Here is a 16,859-nt window from a genome sequence, read left to right on the forward strand (position 1 = left end):
TATATACTTATTTGGGAAACTTACTGTGTAAGTGCCAGTTGGAACAATAGATGCTTGTTGGGGTTGTACGATTGTCGGATATTTCACAAAATGTGCCACAAATGGTAACGGAAGTATTTCCAGGAGAAAATCCTGATCCATAAATGTCCATGCTTGTCCTTATACCCAGGCAGCCTGCAAAGCAATTAAATCCTGTCATATTCTCTGTCTGTACAGGTTGCTCTCTTGTGAAACAGGAGGTTGTTATTCTATTGGGACTGGTTTGTCAGAACTGCACTGTTTGTATATAAAGAAATAAGAGCATTCAATCAGATGAAGGCCAATGGTACTGTAAGTGGCAGTTATAATATTATTTCTGTACAGATGCAGGATAGATATCTGGTTGGCAACTTATTTCCCCCCCCCCCCCAGAAACATACCGGGAAAGGTACCCCATCTGGTAAAGGGGTGGTTCACCTACAAGATTTAAGCCTTCTAGAGAAGGATTTAAAACAAAAGAAAATATGTCCAGAAATGCTGTATTTTATATACTACACTTTCCATAAAAACCCTGAGGTTCTCCATATCTATGGGCAACTGAGAAGGACAAATCATCATTACTTAAAGGGGTTGTTAACTTTAAATTAACTGTTAGTATGATGTAGAGAGTGATATTCTGAGACAATTTGCAATTGGTTTTCATTTTTTATTATGTGTGGTTTTTGACTTATTTAGCTTTTTATTCAGCAGCTCTCCAGTTTGCAATTTTAGAAATCTGGTTGGTAGGGTCCAAATTACTATAGCAACCAGGTATTGATTTGAATGAGATACTGGAATATGAATAGGAGAGGCCTGCATAGAAAGGTGAGTGATAAAAAGTAGCAATAACAATAGATTTGCAGTCTTACAGAGCATTTGCTTTAGATGGGTCAGTGACCCCCAATTGAAAGCTGGAAAGAGTCAGAAGACGAAGGCAAATCATTCAAAAACTATAATAAAGAAATAATTAAAACCAAATGAAAAGTTGCTGGGAATTGACAATTCTATAACATACTAAAAGTTAACCTAAAGGGGAACCACCCCTTTAGAAGATGTGTTGGCCTTGGGGTGGTACAGAAACCCAAAACATATTATGTAGACCTATTGTTTTGTTTAGTTTGTTTGGTATGAAGAAGAATACTTTCAGAGAAAATTCATCATCTGGACCAGGGGTCCTCAACTTTTTTACCCATGAGCCACATTCAAATGTAAAAAAAAAGTTGGGGAGCAACACAAGTCTCAGGGGGTGCCAAATGAGGGCTGTGATTGGCTATTTGATAGCCCCATGTGGACTGGCAGCCTACAGGAGGCTCTACTTGACAGTACACCTGGTTTTTATGCAACCAAATCTCAAATACTCAAACTCAAGCCTCAAATCCAGGAATTCAAAAATAAGCACCTGCTTTGAGGCCTCTGGGAGCAACATCCAAGGGGTTGGTGAACAACATGTTGCTCGTGAGTCACTGGTTGGGGATCACTGATTTAGACTTAGATTCTCACTGATGTGGGAAAAGCATTACTAGTAGGGTGTGCTTATAAGTAAATGATATCATTGATATCGTATGGTTCCATTTCACTAATGATCAGCTGCAGGAAAATCATGAAAATATTACTTCCACATGTAGCCTACAAAAGACTTCACAGGTCATTCCATGAAAAAGTCTGCAATGTCTGAAATAACAGAATCTCACTCATTCAGTTACAACTAGAATGGTGTATTTTAATACCTGGCCTACCAAATCCAAATATTGCACTATTCATTTCACTAGGGAAAAAAAGTGTGACAAGCCAATGTAAAAACAGGTTTGGACTAGCTTTCATTGGACCCCAGTGTGGGATTCACCATCTCATCGTCTCTTTCTAATTTCATGAAAGACCTCTGTAGCATCATTGTCCATCACCAGCGTATGCATCTAAAGAGAGTAGACACTGTGGTCAAGTTCTCTGGTAAACCCTAGGAGTCCCAACGTGATACTGGCCAAAAATGTAAATAAATAAGGCTTCTTCTACAAAATATACCTGTATTGGTAGGCCACATATACAAAAATAATATATAGTATATGGTTAAAGAGTTGCTATATAAAATAACTAAACATGACATCTGGATTCCTCATGCTACCTTCAGCTTGATAAGGTTGTACCCACTACAAGTAACAACACAACTTCACACTACCCCCACTCACCTAGGCTACTTTTCAACATTGTAACCTCAAGCCGAGACATGAAGGTCGCATTTGATGATGCCCATCCTCTTAGATGATCGAGGCACCGTATGTCATAGCTTCCAGCTGGCAGATGAGGTGGCAAGCATTGCAGGAACGTAGAGTTTCCTGATACATTTGTGCACACTGAATTGCCCACAAAGATTTTCACGTTAGAAGCTGATATCATTGAAACTACCATGGATAAAACATAATTTGAATGGAGTACTGAATGTACCATTGGTGTATATTCTGCTAAGTAATGAATGTTTCCAGCTGTGTAGCTTGAGCCGTCAATGTCTACAGTCAATAATCTTACTCCATTCCCAGGGGGAACAATGCACTGGATCAGCATGTAGGTGGCCTTTTTTATAGAACAACGATCATTTCCAACAAAGACAGTTATATTTTGGCCCTGCAATGCCGTACCTTCAATGGTTTGGAGACCACCACCATTCAAGCCAAAATGTATTGGTCTGATGGCTGTAATTTTAGTGATTATTGAAAAATAAAATATTAACCGGGGATAACACATTGAACCATTTGCCACGTTTAAAATACTAACGGTGTGGTTTCCTGGGTGTAGATTACTCACATGGCATTGTGCCATTGTCTCATTCCATACAATGACATTACACATCAGTGTGTTGTCTACTAATATACTACTACTTTGAGTAGAAAGAAATCTTTCTCCGAGAATGTTGAGAGTGCATTTTGACCCGTCCAGCTTGGCCAATACATTCTTAACCACAGGAGTCAAGTCCCTTTCCATGTGATAAATGCAGTTGTTCTTGCATAGACTAGGCAAGCCATCGATAATGACTGCAACATTGACAGATATGGTAGAGGATAGGTGAAATATGCCCTTTCGTTGAGTAATGCATTTGATAGTACTAATATTAAAACTCTCAACATCGCATGTGTAATGGCTTGAAATAAGAACGCCAATGGAATGATTGGCAGATTGGAGAAAGGAACCGTGTATAGTCAGGACTGTTCCTCCACATACTGATCCACTCGTCGGAGATATGGAATGCACCTGGGGGAAAATTTCTAAGATATTCATTGTGGATGTCATGTCTGCATATCCCAATCTCTCATCAAAAACCTTAAGAACGTATCTTCCAACATCAAAATCATCAAGAGGTATCTTGAGACTTGAGTTAAGGAATCCTCCAAAGTTACTCTCGTTGACACATTTGTACTGGGTGTTGTTAAGTCGGATAACTGAGTTGTTTAAATTAAATCCAGCGAAATGAAGCAGTAGGATGTTGCCTTCAAAATTCCAGGAAATATTTGATACTACCGGTGTAAAGTTAGGATGATAGCTAAAAAGAAGTTCACGTGTGTTGGACACTGGGGAATCATTATCTGTTGGGTTGTTTGAAATGGAAACCTTTACAGGCACGGAAATGCTTTCCGTCTGATTGCTGGCCAATGATGATGAGGGTGTCTCGCATTGAATAGCATCTTCTGATGAGGCAATAATCAGACAAGACTGGTTTCCAACAATAACATTAATCATGGATGTATCGGTGCTAAATCCTCTGCCAAAGATGGTGATGATGGTCCCACCTGAAGAACATTAGGAGAAACATATACAGTATAATCAGCAAACATAACAGTAATACAGTAAGTGAAAATGTATAGTATACATATAATGGGTTTGGCTTTTTACTATATTTAGGAGCTTCTCATTTCTAGCTTTGTTTTTGCCTTCACCTATTCAGTTATACCATATGATACGTGCAAATAGAAATATGGGTAAGAGGGTGGAGCCTGCCAGGGCTGGATTTACATAGTGGGCACCCCTAGGCCCACTGCTGTTCCTCGCCCCTGTCCCCTCCCCTTTATTCGTGCAAATTTTCATCATCTGGACCAAAACAATGGGGATTGGCGCACGGGAAATTTAAAAAACTGATTGTATGTCCAGTGCATCCCCAGTGTTTTTGAACCAATGTGGGTGTGGTTGGGCAGCAAGCCTCCCCCCTAAAATCCTGCCGCCCTAGGCCTGGGCCTAGGTGGCCTTTCCACAAATCCGGGCCTGGAGCCTGCAACAAGTGGTTAAGAGGAGGTATCCCTTATATCTAGGTGTTGCCTGCTCATTACTTACCAAGGAAAGACCCACAGCATGGCTGTAAGCTTAACACCTCCAGGACATACTGAATCATAGGCTCGAAGCTAGAATAAATAAGAAAAAGAGATTATATTTAGATTATATTTATTTCAATATTTTCTCAAGAACACTTGGAAAGCTGAGATATCTTCTTTTGTTTTTTGGCAACAGAAACTAACCTTGAACAATGGAAATGTCTTTTATTATATGCACAGTAATATAAGATGGCCACCATGGGGAGGATAGCAATAGTATGGCAAAATGGCAGCAGCAGTGCAAATCTGGTTTAATGTGCCATGGTAGAGACAGGGCCAAAAGGTCAAAAGTAGGGTAAGATGGCAGCAGTACTTAAATTATTGCTGTCCAACCCTATAGTTGATGTTGAAGTATAGGAGCCAATGTCAGGGAGTTCTATTCATTGGGTCCATAGGCTAGGAAGCCCTTCTGCAAGAGCTGTGTTTGCAGTATTCAATGAGAAAGCCAAGAAATATTGGCCTATTGTACAAGAGAAACGGCCATAGGTAATGATTTTGCTCAAATAGTGTGGCCTAGGTTTACTTCTGATCTGTATTCAGTTGTTCCAGAAGAAATTCACTGGGAGAAAGGAAAGTACCCCTTTTCAACAGAAGAGGTAGTCTAGAAGTAGCTGGTAGGCCCTCCACATAATTGTACAATAATTATTCAGTTATTGAACTGAAGTGGAACATTCCTAGGTGATGTCATGTTAGATATTTGGGGTACTATGATTCCAGAAATATCTGTAGACCCCAGCAAGAAAGATTCTTGCATAAGGCTACAATACACACTAAAACTGGACTTTTAACAAATTAAATCATTCCAGTGATGAAAGGTAACCCGGTAACCACACAGAGAAGTGAAAGCCAATGTTTACGTAATCATTAGCAGTGGCATGGCCCAAGCAAAACAACCTTCCAAACCATCATCTATATGACATAGGACTGTCCAACCTATTGATGACTATGAACTGTTGCCATCTTGCTCTGTTTTACCTAATATACTCCAATTTACAACTGCAGTGACCCATTATGTGCAGGACCCAAACAATTCTATTTAATTTGACCCCCAAAGATAGCTCTGTAATGTTGTTAATTTCTTGCGTAGGATATATAACAATTATGCAAAGACCAACACATGATCCCCCAGATGGATGTAGACTGCTAATGTAGACCTTCTGATGGTTGTACCATGATGTATCAGGTAGTATTGTATATAATAGTGTTACAATTCTGTAATCACTCTTGTAATGTACATAAAAATAGATGACTGAAATTCTGCTGTCTTCTGTTGGGTATATGGACATGAAGACAGAAGACTACAGGTTAGGGAAAGGTAAAACTGAGGAAAACGTAACCTTACCCTTCTGCTTTGATTATGATTCCACTGATGATTAATGAAACATTATACAAGCCTGGTGGCATTGGAGGCAGGAAAACTTCCACTCCTTGTGATGTTACCCTTTTAATTTTTGCGACAGAATTTTGCACCTTGACCTCCAACTCCAAGCTCTCTATGTCGGTGGAAACTTTAATAAAGAGCGTCTGGTCACCTTCAGTGCAGAGAAAATTTAAAAAACGGTGAGAAAATTCCCAAATGAGTTTTGAAAAAAAAGTGTACATTTATTATTATTGTTAATATTACCGACAAAAATTACACCATTATGTACCTAAGATCTTGGCAGAGGACAAATTTAGACCCATTACCTGTTGTGCTGCTCACATTACGGCTCAGAGACACAATCACTGGATTTAAGGAGGGATCGTACTTGATGCATTTCGGGAAGTCAAACCACTGTTCCCCAACTTTCATTGTGATATCTTCCTCATTCTGTATTCCAACCTGAACCGTAATAAGGGGAAATGTTATTAGATATTTCAGGGCAATAATCGAAAATAGGGAGTTTTGGGGTAAAGAAGCCAGGATGAACTCTAACACCTTAACTATTCATTTGAACTCTTTCATTTACCTTGAGGCTAAATTTGCTGCCCCTATGACATATATAAAATCTGAACTTTTTGTGATTGGTACATCCAGTCTCATAGGGATTCATTTACCTGGGGTGGTGCAAAACATTCAATCGCGTTTGAGTCATTTACATTCATGTGACACAGTTGGGATCCAATCAGGACTTGGGATAGCTCATCAAAACGGATTCCTATTAATGTCACCTTCTGTCCTCCTAAAGAGATATTTGTATTTATGTTTGTTTGAAGAGGCAATAAACGGTTAAATTGTATGAGCCATGACCAAATGGTTGCTGGTAATTTTAAGGTCATGGTGCCTGTAATATTGTTGTCCTTATACCTTCCCTTCATCTCCTTAATGGCAAGCTCAGTGGAGCTCATGGGCACCATCTTCTGGATCTTCGGGTCCTCCCTCTTCCTTAACTTTAACAATTCATGGCACTTTAGGCGCATGCTCAGTTGCTATGAACTGGAAGATTGCTTCAGCTGCTCAGGGGCCAATACGGCGTTCCCTTATAGATGCAGACCGAAGATCCGAAAGATGGTGCCCATGAACTCCTCTGTGCTTACTCTTCACTGATACGTGAGCAATGTATTTGGGACACTTTCAGGGATAATGAACTATGCGGGGAGGAAGCAGGGTGGGGGGATTATCTAGGGTAGTAGGTAGGGGTTTTTCTTATTGGGGGGTTAGTTCTCCATTGACTAATCACCACAATATTCTGTTTAAACCTACTCAATATATATCTATATTCCTTCCAACCTTCAAATTCTAAACCCCAAAGTTTTGCCACCCTACTAACACATAAATGGGTTCATGAGGCCAACAGATGCTCCCAGTGCATTTATATTTTACCAACCCCTATTCTTTAATTGTTTTATCCACCTCATTTTCACCATCCATTATTTAATACATGCTTGTATCCCTTCCATAAATGAGGTGATACCAACCTCCATATTCCATCCACCTAGCCTTTCCATACCTGAGTATTTTACCCATCTCATTATTCCATACATCAGGGTTTTCTCCACCATCCTGTTCCATACATCATATTTTTATTGACCTCCACTTTACATACTGTATATGAGTGTTTTACCCACCTCCTAATTTCATACATCATGGTGTTATTTACCTCCACATTCCATATATGATATGATTTTATCCACTCGAGACGAACGAGTGTTTTTACTCACCACCCCATTTAGCATTTATCATCTCTCTATGCATCTGCATCATTGCTGTTACCATTGAGTTGTAGCACAGCCAACTTCTTGTTTGTCTATACAGAAGATACTCACCAACTTCTGAGATGGCTGTTGGTGTGACTGTTAAGAGATGAGGTCTAACATTAAGAAACAAGTATTCGCCTGTAGCGTTAATTGCTAGTCCATAGGGTTTCACATGGAATCGGATATGATTCTCTCCCAGTGGTGGAAATCTTTCAGGACAACAGGAAACATGTGTTGTGTTTGCTTTGGTAATCTTGCAATTGGTTTGGTTGATTTCTATGTGAATTGCTTCTAGATTTTGTGTAAAACCCAGCCCAGTAAGATGAACTTCAAAATTGCATTCATGTCCTAAATCCAAACAGAAGGAAAGAGAGAATCAGCTTTGCCATATACCCAATTGTTCTACTCATATCAATATGACTTCCTCTTAGTTAGTTAATTAGTTTTGTCTTAGGATTCAATCATGGACCTTTGTATTAAACTAACCATACACTTACTAATAATATTACTGATGTTTCTATGAGGCACAACAAAATGTTGACATATATTATATTTCTATTCAAAACTCTTCTATCCAACGCTACATTAAGATGGAAAATGTTTAATTCTATTCAAACAGACCCACTTTTAGTTTAGGGACTAGTGATGTTTGGGTTGACCCAACACCCACAGGTTGACCACTGACTTGGCAGGTTGGGGTTGAGATTTGGCCAACCATTGTGGGTAAGGGTTGGGTGTGGGTCACACTGGGGAAGAACACTCCTCCAGAAGATGCCTCATACATACAACTACTGCTCTTCCCAGAACATATGCCCCTATTTGCACAGCCCGCTAAAGACAAGTGTGTAAGTGAATAATTGATATAAATTATTACTAACTTTATTACTTATTTATTACAAATAAAGGATACATTATTTTGTATCATGTGTAGGAGGGTAAAGGTTTTGCCAACCTTTAGGTCCTTTGATCCCCTGGGCATAACATAGTCAGCTAGATTGGGTTATAGAAGGGAAGCTGTTTCCTTTGCCTGTGTGAAAGTATTTGGCTGGCAGTTCAGTGACTAGCCAGTAGATGCCCCTGTTCTATTTTATTAAAAAGGAAGGTCCCATGTGCTCAGTCTCTTTGGGTCTGCACACTTGCTGGAGAAAGCACAGTGGTGCTCCATAGGGCCTGGAACAAATGAAGGTTCCAGAATAGATGAAGTAAGTGCAAGGGCAGATTTGTTATAGTCACTCTAGGAATGAAAGACAGGAACAAGAGTTATTTAGACAGCAGCCAGAGGCTCCGATGGACGAGAAGACCAAGAGGGTTAGTACCCTGCAGTGACAAGGCCGCCAGCTTAGAGCCTCAAGTGGTAAACACTCATCCTGAAACTTTTGAGTATACACTGGATGATTATTTGTTGGAAGAACTTACTGATCAGTTGTGTGGCTACAAACTGCACCCATCTAAGAGAGACTGTAAAAAGATCCACATGTGTGCATGTTATTAAAAGTTACAGTGTTCTGCAAATAAACCTTTCAACTTTATCCCTGTATGTGATTGTGGATCAGAGAAGTTCCTAGGGAGGGGTATTACAGCTCAGTCTGTCCTGACCCTGGGTGAAGACCACAGATCAACAAATATCTTTTTCAATATCTTTTTCGTGTCTTCTTATCATCCTTCTCCAAACACGTTTTCCCTTTTTGCACTAAAATTAATATTTGTGTATTTCCATATTTGTCCTATAGGCAGATTAAAAAACAGTGTAACTAGTAACGTGTGTTATTGTGTGTTATTGCTCCTGGGGCAAAGCAAACCAGGCACCCTAGGCCACCCCGCTGCCACCCCTCTTCCACCCCCCCCCTTGCAAGCACCTTAGCAGAGAGGAGGACAGGGGAGGGAAGGGAGAGCGTCAGAGAGGAGTGGAGGGAGAGGAGAGTGACAGAGGGCTTGGAGAGGGGAGAGAAACAGAGGGCAGTGAAAATGGACTAGGAGTAGGCAGAAGATACTTTAATAGGTACCTGCCCAGTGCCCCACTATCGTTGCCCCCTAGGCAGTTGCTTCTTCTGCTTACACGTAGTTCCCTTGATTGCTCCTTTTTTATGTAGTTACCTGAAGAGTACTCAATATCTGTGACCACTGGAATGAGCTCCTGGTGGTACAGGAAAGAGCAAGATCCTGAGCACTTTGCTGGGATGCCATTCACATGGACGGTTACCTATTGGGGGACAGTTATTATTATTATTATTATTATTATTATTATTATTATTATTATTAAAGCATCTGAAATGACTCTACTGGAATTAAAAGCACCATACACATACCTGAGGCAGCTGGTTAGCAGTAGCAAGCATGTCCCCCAAAATTGGCCAGATAAACACGCCTCCATCAAAAATAACACGAGTTTTAATAGTGGGGTTCAAACCAGTAAGATTTTCAGAATATACCTGAGCACAAAGAAAATGGTATCAAAGTTAGCAACTTATTATGTACTTTTATAGGACTGGTGCTTATCTGACCCCATTGCTATACTCCAGATCTAACTATTATTGTAATTAAAGACTAGCACAATTAGCCGGCAAGTTGTAGTCAGTCAGTGTTCTTCTGGGGTCTGTGGATGCACACATCAGTGGGAAGTGATCTTTCAAGTCTTTGGCCTAGTAGATACTTGAATTGCTCAATTAGTGTACACAGTATGATTCTGAAGGGGAAGTCCTTAAGCCAAGAGGCAGTTATTGTTTCCACAGGTACAGAAAAAGGGATGACTCAAGTCAGGAACTAAATAGGGAAGAGCAGGATGGAGCAGGAGAAGACACAGGAACAATACTGGAGCAGAAACAGGGCTGGAGCGAGAGCTAGGGACTAGCCCCAGTGCTCCAGCAGAAGGTATCAGATGCCAAAGTTCAGATAGGATATCCAGGGCTCTAATAAAGTGGTAGAATCAGTACCCAAGTGGCAGAGGAACTAGGATTGGATAGAAATGGTTGTAGAGTATTAGCATTCCTCCTGAAAGTGTGTGTATAGTAAGAAAAGACTAATACATACTCTGATGAAGTTTGGTAGGTCCTCACTCATTCTAGCCCAAGTTAACGTCCAGATCACATGGTGGCAGGTATCCAAATCCTTGGTGACTATAAAATCGCTGGCTGTCATATACTGAGCTGCAGTGCCCTCATTTATGTTTCCTAGCATTTCCCGTAGATGTAGAGCAGAGATTTTTACTGGTATGCCTGCCAGGAACCAACATGTATCTCAGTAAATCCACCAGTTAGCATGGGGCCATATTTGCAGACTAGGGGATGAGGGATGTGTAATGCATATGGTTCACAGTAGCATTCTTCAGAATGAACATTTTCAGAAGCAATTTGTATTATAAAGGTGAAGTTTCCTTAATGAGCTTACCATACCTGGTATCAATGTATCTGACACATGCATTGCAAAGGTCCCACCAATGGGAGGGCTTGCTGATTGTAGCCTTTCAACTGCAAGAGCCACGGTCTCATTTCCAGATTTAAATAACTGTCCCTCTTCTGTAATGTTCATAGCGGCATGACTGTGATCGACAATATAACAAAAATATGAAAAGAGAGGAATCAAAAATAGCAAACACAATGGCAGCAGGGGAAAAAACTTGTCATAATTTAAAGGGTATTTTACCATAATTCTATGAGAGGTAGATTTATGCCACAGTTGGCAACCCAGGATGTGAGATTGTATGTTGGGTAAGATCCTCTAATTGTAATTTTCTGAAGATGATGGCCCCCAGGCCGCGCAGATTGTGGGCCCTCTTTTAAAACTTCATCGTTCCCATTATGGATTAGAAAGAAAAATGTCAAGTTAGATATAAGTAAGGGTAAGGACAAAGGCACCTATGATTTACTTACTGATTTCCCTCCTTAAAAAAGTTTTTTTTGATCATCTTTGCACTTGGGTGGCCAAGGCTTTGGTTGATTTCAGATCTTGGAGAGGACTATGCACAGATTTCCATGCTTATGGCTTTTGCTTGCCATCAACTAATCAAGGAGTTACTCATTAGTGATGTGCGGGCAGGCCCAAAACCCACGGGTCAGACGTAAAAAATCTTCAGGTTGTCTCTCCCTTCCGCTCTCCCCTCTCGCAACCTCACACTGCTGGTTTCCATTCCCTGAATATATAAACTCACCGGTCTATAAATAGAGGGGATGTAGCGGAAACTCAACCCGCACATCACTATTGCCCATCAGTGATGACCCAAGGGACCCATGGGACATCCACCCATCATCTTTGATGTCAGAAATCTGAAAGGTTGGCTGTTGGGTGTGATACCTCAAAACTCAGTAATTGCCAGATGTAGGTAAGGGTCAGGCCATATTTTGCAATTTTGGCTTTGGTGATTTGGAAGGAAGGTAAGTTATAAGTAAGGCTAAGGACAAAGCCATCCATGGTTTACTTACTGCGCCCGATTTCCATCCTCAAAAAAGTTTTCTTATGTTTTATGCTTTTTAAACTTGAGTGAGCAAGGCTCTGGTTGGTTTCAGATTCTGGAGAGGAGCATGCAAAGATTTCCATGCTTATGACTTATGCTCTCCAAGAGCAAATCATGGAAATGCCCATCAGTGATGACCCAAGGGACCCATGGGACATCCACCCACCATCACTGATGTCAGACATCTGAAATGGTGGCTGGTGGGTGTGAGACTGCTAAAGCCAGTAACTGCCAGATGTCAGTAAGGGTCAGGGCTTATTTTGCAATTTTGGTTTTGGTGGTTTGGGAGGAAGGGGATGGAGCTTCACATGATTCACAAATTCACATTTTAGTTTTAGTGCTCCTTTAACAACATTTAAGATGCAGAAAAGCTTCTTCTGAAAATAAAGTTATAGAATTCTTTATGGAATTCAAAGAGCTTGTGATCCGTTATCAGTGACATTCACATTACAATTCTCCTGTGAAACTAAAGGCTCTTTAAGGAACTACTTAGGTAAATGATTTCCAAGCATTCGGTTCAATTAAGTTAAAGGGAAAATATCTGCAGGGGTGAGGCGTGGATAAATGGATCCTTCGGAATAATGAAGATAGATGAGAAGAAAAGGAGGATAATTCAAGGTTCTAGGGTATTGAAGATAGACAGGTAGACATTAACTTACAAGACTCCATTGTACAGTGTTTTTTTTTTTGGAAAGGCAACGGTCTATTAAATACCTCTTGTGCTTCTCTTGGCCACAATGACTTCATCAACATAAAACCAATTCCCCGTTGCATTAATATTCGGAGGCATCTGAAGTTCAACTTCAACGACAAACACCGATGAATTTACATGGAGGTCCGTCAGTGAATCCGAGGCTCTTACACACGTCCACAGGTCTGTACAGTCAAATTTCCAGCTATAGGTGTTGAAAATACATATTATCCTTGCATTCATGGCTTTGTATTACAGGTATGGGACCTGTTATCCAGAATGCTCAGGAACCAGGGTTTTATGGAAAAGGGATCTTCTTGTAATTTGGGTCTTCATACCTGAAGGCTACTAGAAAATTATGTAAACTGGTGGGTTTTGCTTCCAATAAGGATTCATTATTTTTTAGTTGGGATGAAGTCCAACTACTGTTTTATTATTACAGGGAAGAAGGAAATGGTTTTTTAAAATTTGAATTATTTGGATAAAATGGGTTCTATGGGAGACGGCCTTCCCATAGCTTTCTGGATAACAGGTTTCCGGATAACGGATCCCATATCTGTACTATTTTTTGACATTAAAATATTGGTTGCTTAGTAATACTTACCCTTGTCTGATTTAGCATGGTTGTCATGCTTTCCCTATCACCCTGAGGGCAGTTGTTATGGGTTCAAGGAGGGCAATCACACAAAACTCATAGGGGGTTGTTTAATAAAAAGCACAGTTTGCCCAGGAGCAGTAACCCATAGCAACCAATCAGCAGGTAGGCTTTACTGGTCCCCTGTTTAAAAGAAAACATCTTATTGGTTGCTATAGGTTACTGCTCCTGGGCAAACTTAGTGTCTTTTATTACATATGGGGGATAGGATTTTGCTGTGACCACCAGTTCTAGTGTTTTCCTCCAGTTATTGTGTTCTGTTCTTACCTTTCTGGGTTACTTGCACTAAATTCCCAATGACAGGAATGCTTCTTTTTCACTGTTTTTAGAAAGGTATTCTTATATGAATAGGAGATAATCAATTCATCCTCAATGTGCCCTTTATATGCAAAACAGATCTGTGGATGTAAATGAGAAAAAGAACAGAAAACCAACTGGTTTATTAAAGCAAGTGGCTAATGGTAGTGTTGCACGACACCAAGCCCGCAGCCCTTTCAACTTAAAGGAAAACAATAATGAAAATTCTCATGAAAATAAGAAATATATTCAGTGAAATAATGCTCTTTACTATCTCAGCAAACTGTCTCTCTACATGCAGCTTGGTGTCAGAGATGGTTATTTTGAAAGACAGTTAGCTATACAACTTTGTCTAGGCAAGATCAAGAAAAGAATAATTTGATTGCTATAGGCGACTATATTTGTATTAAACCTTTTATCATTTATATCCCCATTAGTGGAGTTACATTTTGGGCTGCTAACGCAGAGTAAGAAGAGAGCGTATAAACAGATACAGCACATTTTTTTTTTAATTTTTTTTTTATCTACCTTGGGAAAGACTTATGATTCTGGCTTTCAACTGAAAAATCCTTTTTAAAGAATAATGATGGGCGAATTTGCCCCATCGAATTTTCACCAGCAAATTTTTGCGGCCATTTTGTGAAAAATTTGCCGCAGATTCACGCCTGGCGAATAAATTCGCCCATCACTATTAAAGAAGAAGAAACATTGAGGGGAATATTGGCCACATATACCACCACTGCTGGGAGGACAGCTGATGAGGCACCTGAATGGGGTGACAAGCACTTGCCACTCAAAGGCCTGACGATGAACTGATCCAAGATCTTAATCCCTATGGACTCCATGGATAGGATATAATGTGCTGGGGGAAAAGTTCCATGGACCAAAGAACTCTGCACATAGGATGCCTTATAGGTCTAATGTATTCCCAAGGTTAAAAAGTAAAACTGTGCTCACTGCTTCCAATTGGAAGATTCAGTAGGACTAACAGATGCTGGAAGTTGGGTGGTTTTACAAGGTTTTTCTCAAGTAGTGCCGCGCCAAGTTATATGGACACCACATGCAACTGGTGCACCCAAGAGTAGCAGTAGGGAGACCTGGTGAGGCCAGGGAATTGTTAAAACTGCTGGCATTTGAGGTATATGCCCAGCGCCTCCTCACCGTTACATTGTAGGCACATACCTCTTCTGCCTACCCCTAGTTCCAGACCTGTTCTGAAGAAACCGAGAGAAAGGCCTATCCCAGTGGGTGCTGACATGGTACTGTTCAGGGAAAATCTCTTTAAAAACTAATTTTTACATTGGTTAGAATGCTGCAAACTGTCTGTTCACATTAGGGGGTATCAGTTAATAGTGCTGTTCCAGCAAAACTCTGCAGTGAAATCCTTTTCTCAAAAGAGCAAACTGATTTTTTTATATTTAATTTTGAAATCTGACATGGGGCTAGACATATTGTCAGTTTCCCAGCTGCCCCCAGTCATGTGACTTGTGCCCTGATAAACTTCAATCACTCTTTACTGCTGTACTGCAAGTTGGAGTGATATCAACCCTTCCCAGCAGCCTAACAACAGAACAATGGGAAGGTAACCAGATAGCAGCTCCCTAACACAAGATAACAGCTGCCTGGTAGATCTAAGAACAACACTCAATAGTAAAATCCAGGTCCCACTGCGACTCCTCCAGTTACAGTGAGTAGGAGAAACAACAGCCTGTCAAAAAGCAGTTCCATCCTAAAGTGCTGGCTCTTTCTGAAAGCACATGACCAGGCAAAATGACCTGAGATGCACCTACACACCAATATTACAACTAAACAATACACCTTCTGGTTCAGGAATGACATTTAAAGGGCATGTAAAGTGTAAAATAGAATAAGACTAGAAATGCTGTATTTTGTATACTAAATATAAACATGAACTTACTGCACCACAAGCCTAATCAAACAAATAATTTATGCTTTCGAAATTGGCTACAGGGGGTCACCATCTTGTAACTTTGTTAAACATCTTTGCAAGACTAAGACTGTGCACAAGCTCAGTGTGGTCTGGGCTGCTTAGGGATCGTCATAAACAAAGCTGCTTGAGTTCTGCATGGCTGGGAAGTAAGGCGGGGGCTCCCCCTGCTGTTCATAAGTATGATTGTTTCCCTGCAGAGCAGTTAGGGACCGTCTGACAATTCCTATCCACAGCAGTAAATGAGGGGAGAATTTCACTGCATACAGTCAGGTTTCTTATAAAAACAGTACATATTTTTTAATTAAAGTATATTGGAGATAGGTTTCTTTTTCATTAAAGAAAGTAAAAATGGGATTTTATTTTTTTGCCTTTACATGCCCTTTGATATTGTAGAGTGGATTATTTGCAGTGTAAACAGTGTCATTTAGAAATAAAAACGACATCGTAAATCATGACAGTATCCCTTTAAGTAAAACATCATGAAACAACAGCAGATTATACTTGCATGAGTGTATGTGTTCAGCTCATGTCCTGTTGGATTAGAATGATTCCATTTCAGAAGATAGTTTGGCATGAAGCTGCTGGTGCGCCCACAATAGGGTTCAGTCCAAGTGGCTGTTTTACCCTCTGCACCCATATCCTCCTCCCCTGTGGGCAGAGAATTGTTACTCCCAGTTGTACGACACTGTCATTTGTCCCCTTGTTTGGTGACTCACTCCAGTTTCTTTATTCAATCCTAATTCTGCATTTTAAATGTAACCGTGTTATAAATTAAATTCTTACACCACTGATCTTTCTGACCAACTCATAAAGGTATCTAGGTATTGGACCAGAATGCTCGGGACCTGGGGCTTTCCAGATAATAGATCTTTCTGTAATTTGGATCTTTACACTGTGGGGCCCATTCACTAAGTTCGAGTGAAGGAATAGTGGAAAAATAGTTCGAATTTCGAATGGTTTTTTTTGGCTACTTCGACAATCGAATTGGCTACTTCGACCTTCGAGTACGACCTTCGAATTCGATTTGAAATAAAATCGTTCGACCATTCGATAATCAAAGTACTGTCTCTTTAAAAATTTCTTCGACCCCCTAGTTCGCCACCTAAAACCTACCGAGGCCAATGTTAGGGGAAGGTCCCCATAGGCTTGCTAACAATTTTCTGATCGAAGGATAATCCTTCGATCGATGGATTAAAATCCTTCGAATCGTTCGATTCGAAGGATTTAATCGATCGAACTGTTATTCCTTCGATCGTTCGAACGAATTGCGT

General features: G+C 40.3%; 1 protein-coding gene across 1 annotated transcript in view; it reads right to left on the minus strand.

Moving 5' to 3' along the window:
* The window catches only part of pkhd1.L (PKHD1, fibrocystin/polyductin L homeolog), a 329,488-nt gene that overhangs the window by 289,734 nt on the left and 22,895 nt on the right, over positions 1 to 16,859 (minus strand). Inside the window, exons 19-33 of the mRNA XM_041563601.1 lie at positions 16,094 to 16,236; positions 13,608 to 13,738; positions 12,709 to 12,890; positions 11,187 to 11,325; positions 10,937 to 11,082; positions 10,575 to 10,759; positions 9,854 to 9,976; positions 9,642 to 9,747; positions 7,617 to 7,895; positions 6,408 to 6,532; positions 6,057 to 6,192; positions 5,713 to 5,902; positions 4,333 to 4,400; positions 2,202 to 3,794; positions 25 to 174 (exon numbers count right to left, since the gene is read on the minus strand). Coding sequence (XP_041419535.1) covers positions 25 to 174; positions 2,202 to 3,794; positions 4,333 to 4,400; positions 5,713 to 5,902; positions 6,057 to 6,192; positions 6,408 to 6,532; positions 7,617 to 7,895; positions 9,642 to 9,747; positions 9,854 to 9,976; positions 10,575 to 10,759; positions 10,937 to 11,082; positions 11,187 to 11,325; positions 12,709 to 12,890; positions 13,608 to 13,738; positions 16,094 to 16,236 — 3,696 coding nt within the window. The remainder of the gene's footprint in view (positions 1 to 24; positions 175 to 2,201; positions 3,795 to 4,332; positions 4,401 to 5,712; positions 5,903 to 6,056; positions 6,193 to 6,407; positions 6,533 to 7,616; positions 7,896 to 9,641; positions 9,748 to 9,853; positions 9,977 to 10,574; positions 10,760 to 10,936; positions 11,083 to 11,186; positions 11,326 to 12,708; positions 12,891 to 13,607; positions 13,739 to 16,093; positions 16,237 to 16,859) is intronic.

Source organism: Xenopus laevis, chromosome 5L (assembly GCF_017654675.1).
Source record: "Xenopus laevis strain J_2021 chromosome 5L, Xenopus_laevis_v10.1, whole genome shotgun sequence".
NCBI classification, from domain to species: Eukaryota; Metazoa; Chordata; class Amphibia; order Anura; family Pipidae; genus Xenopus; species Xenopus laevis.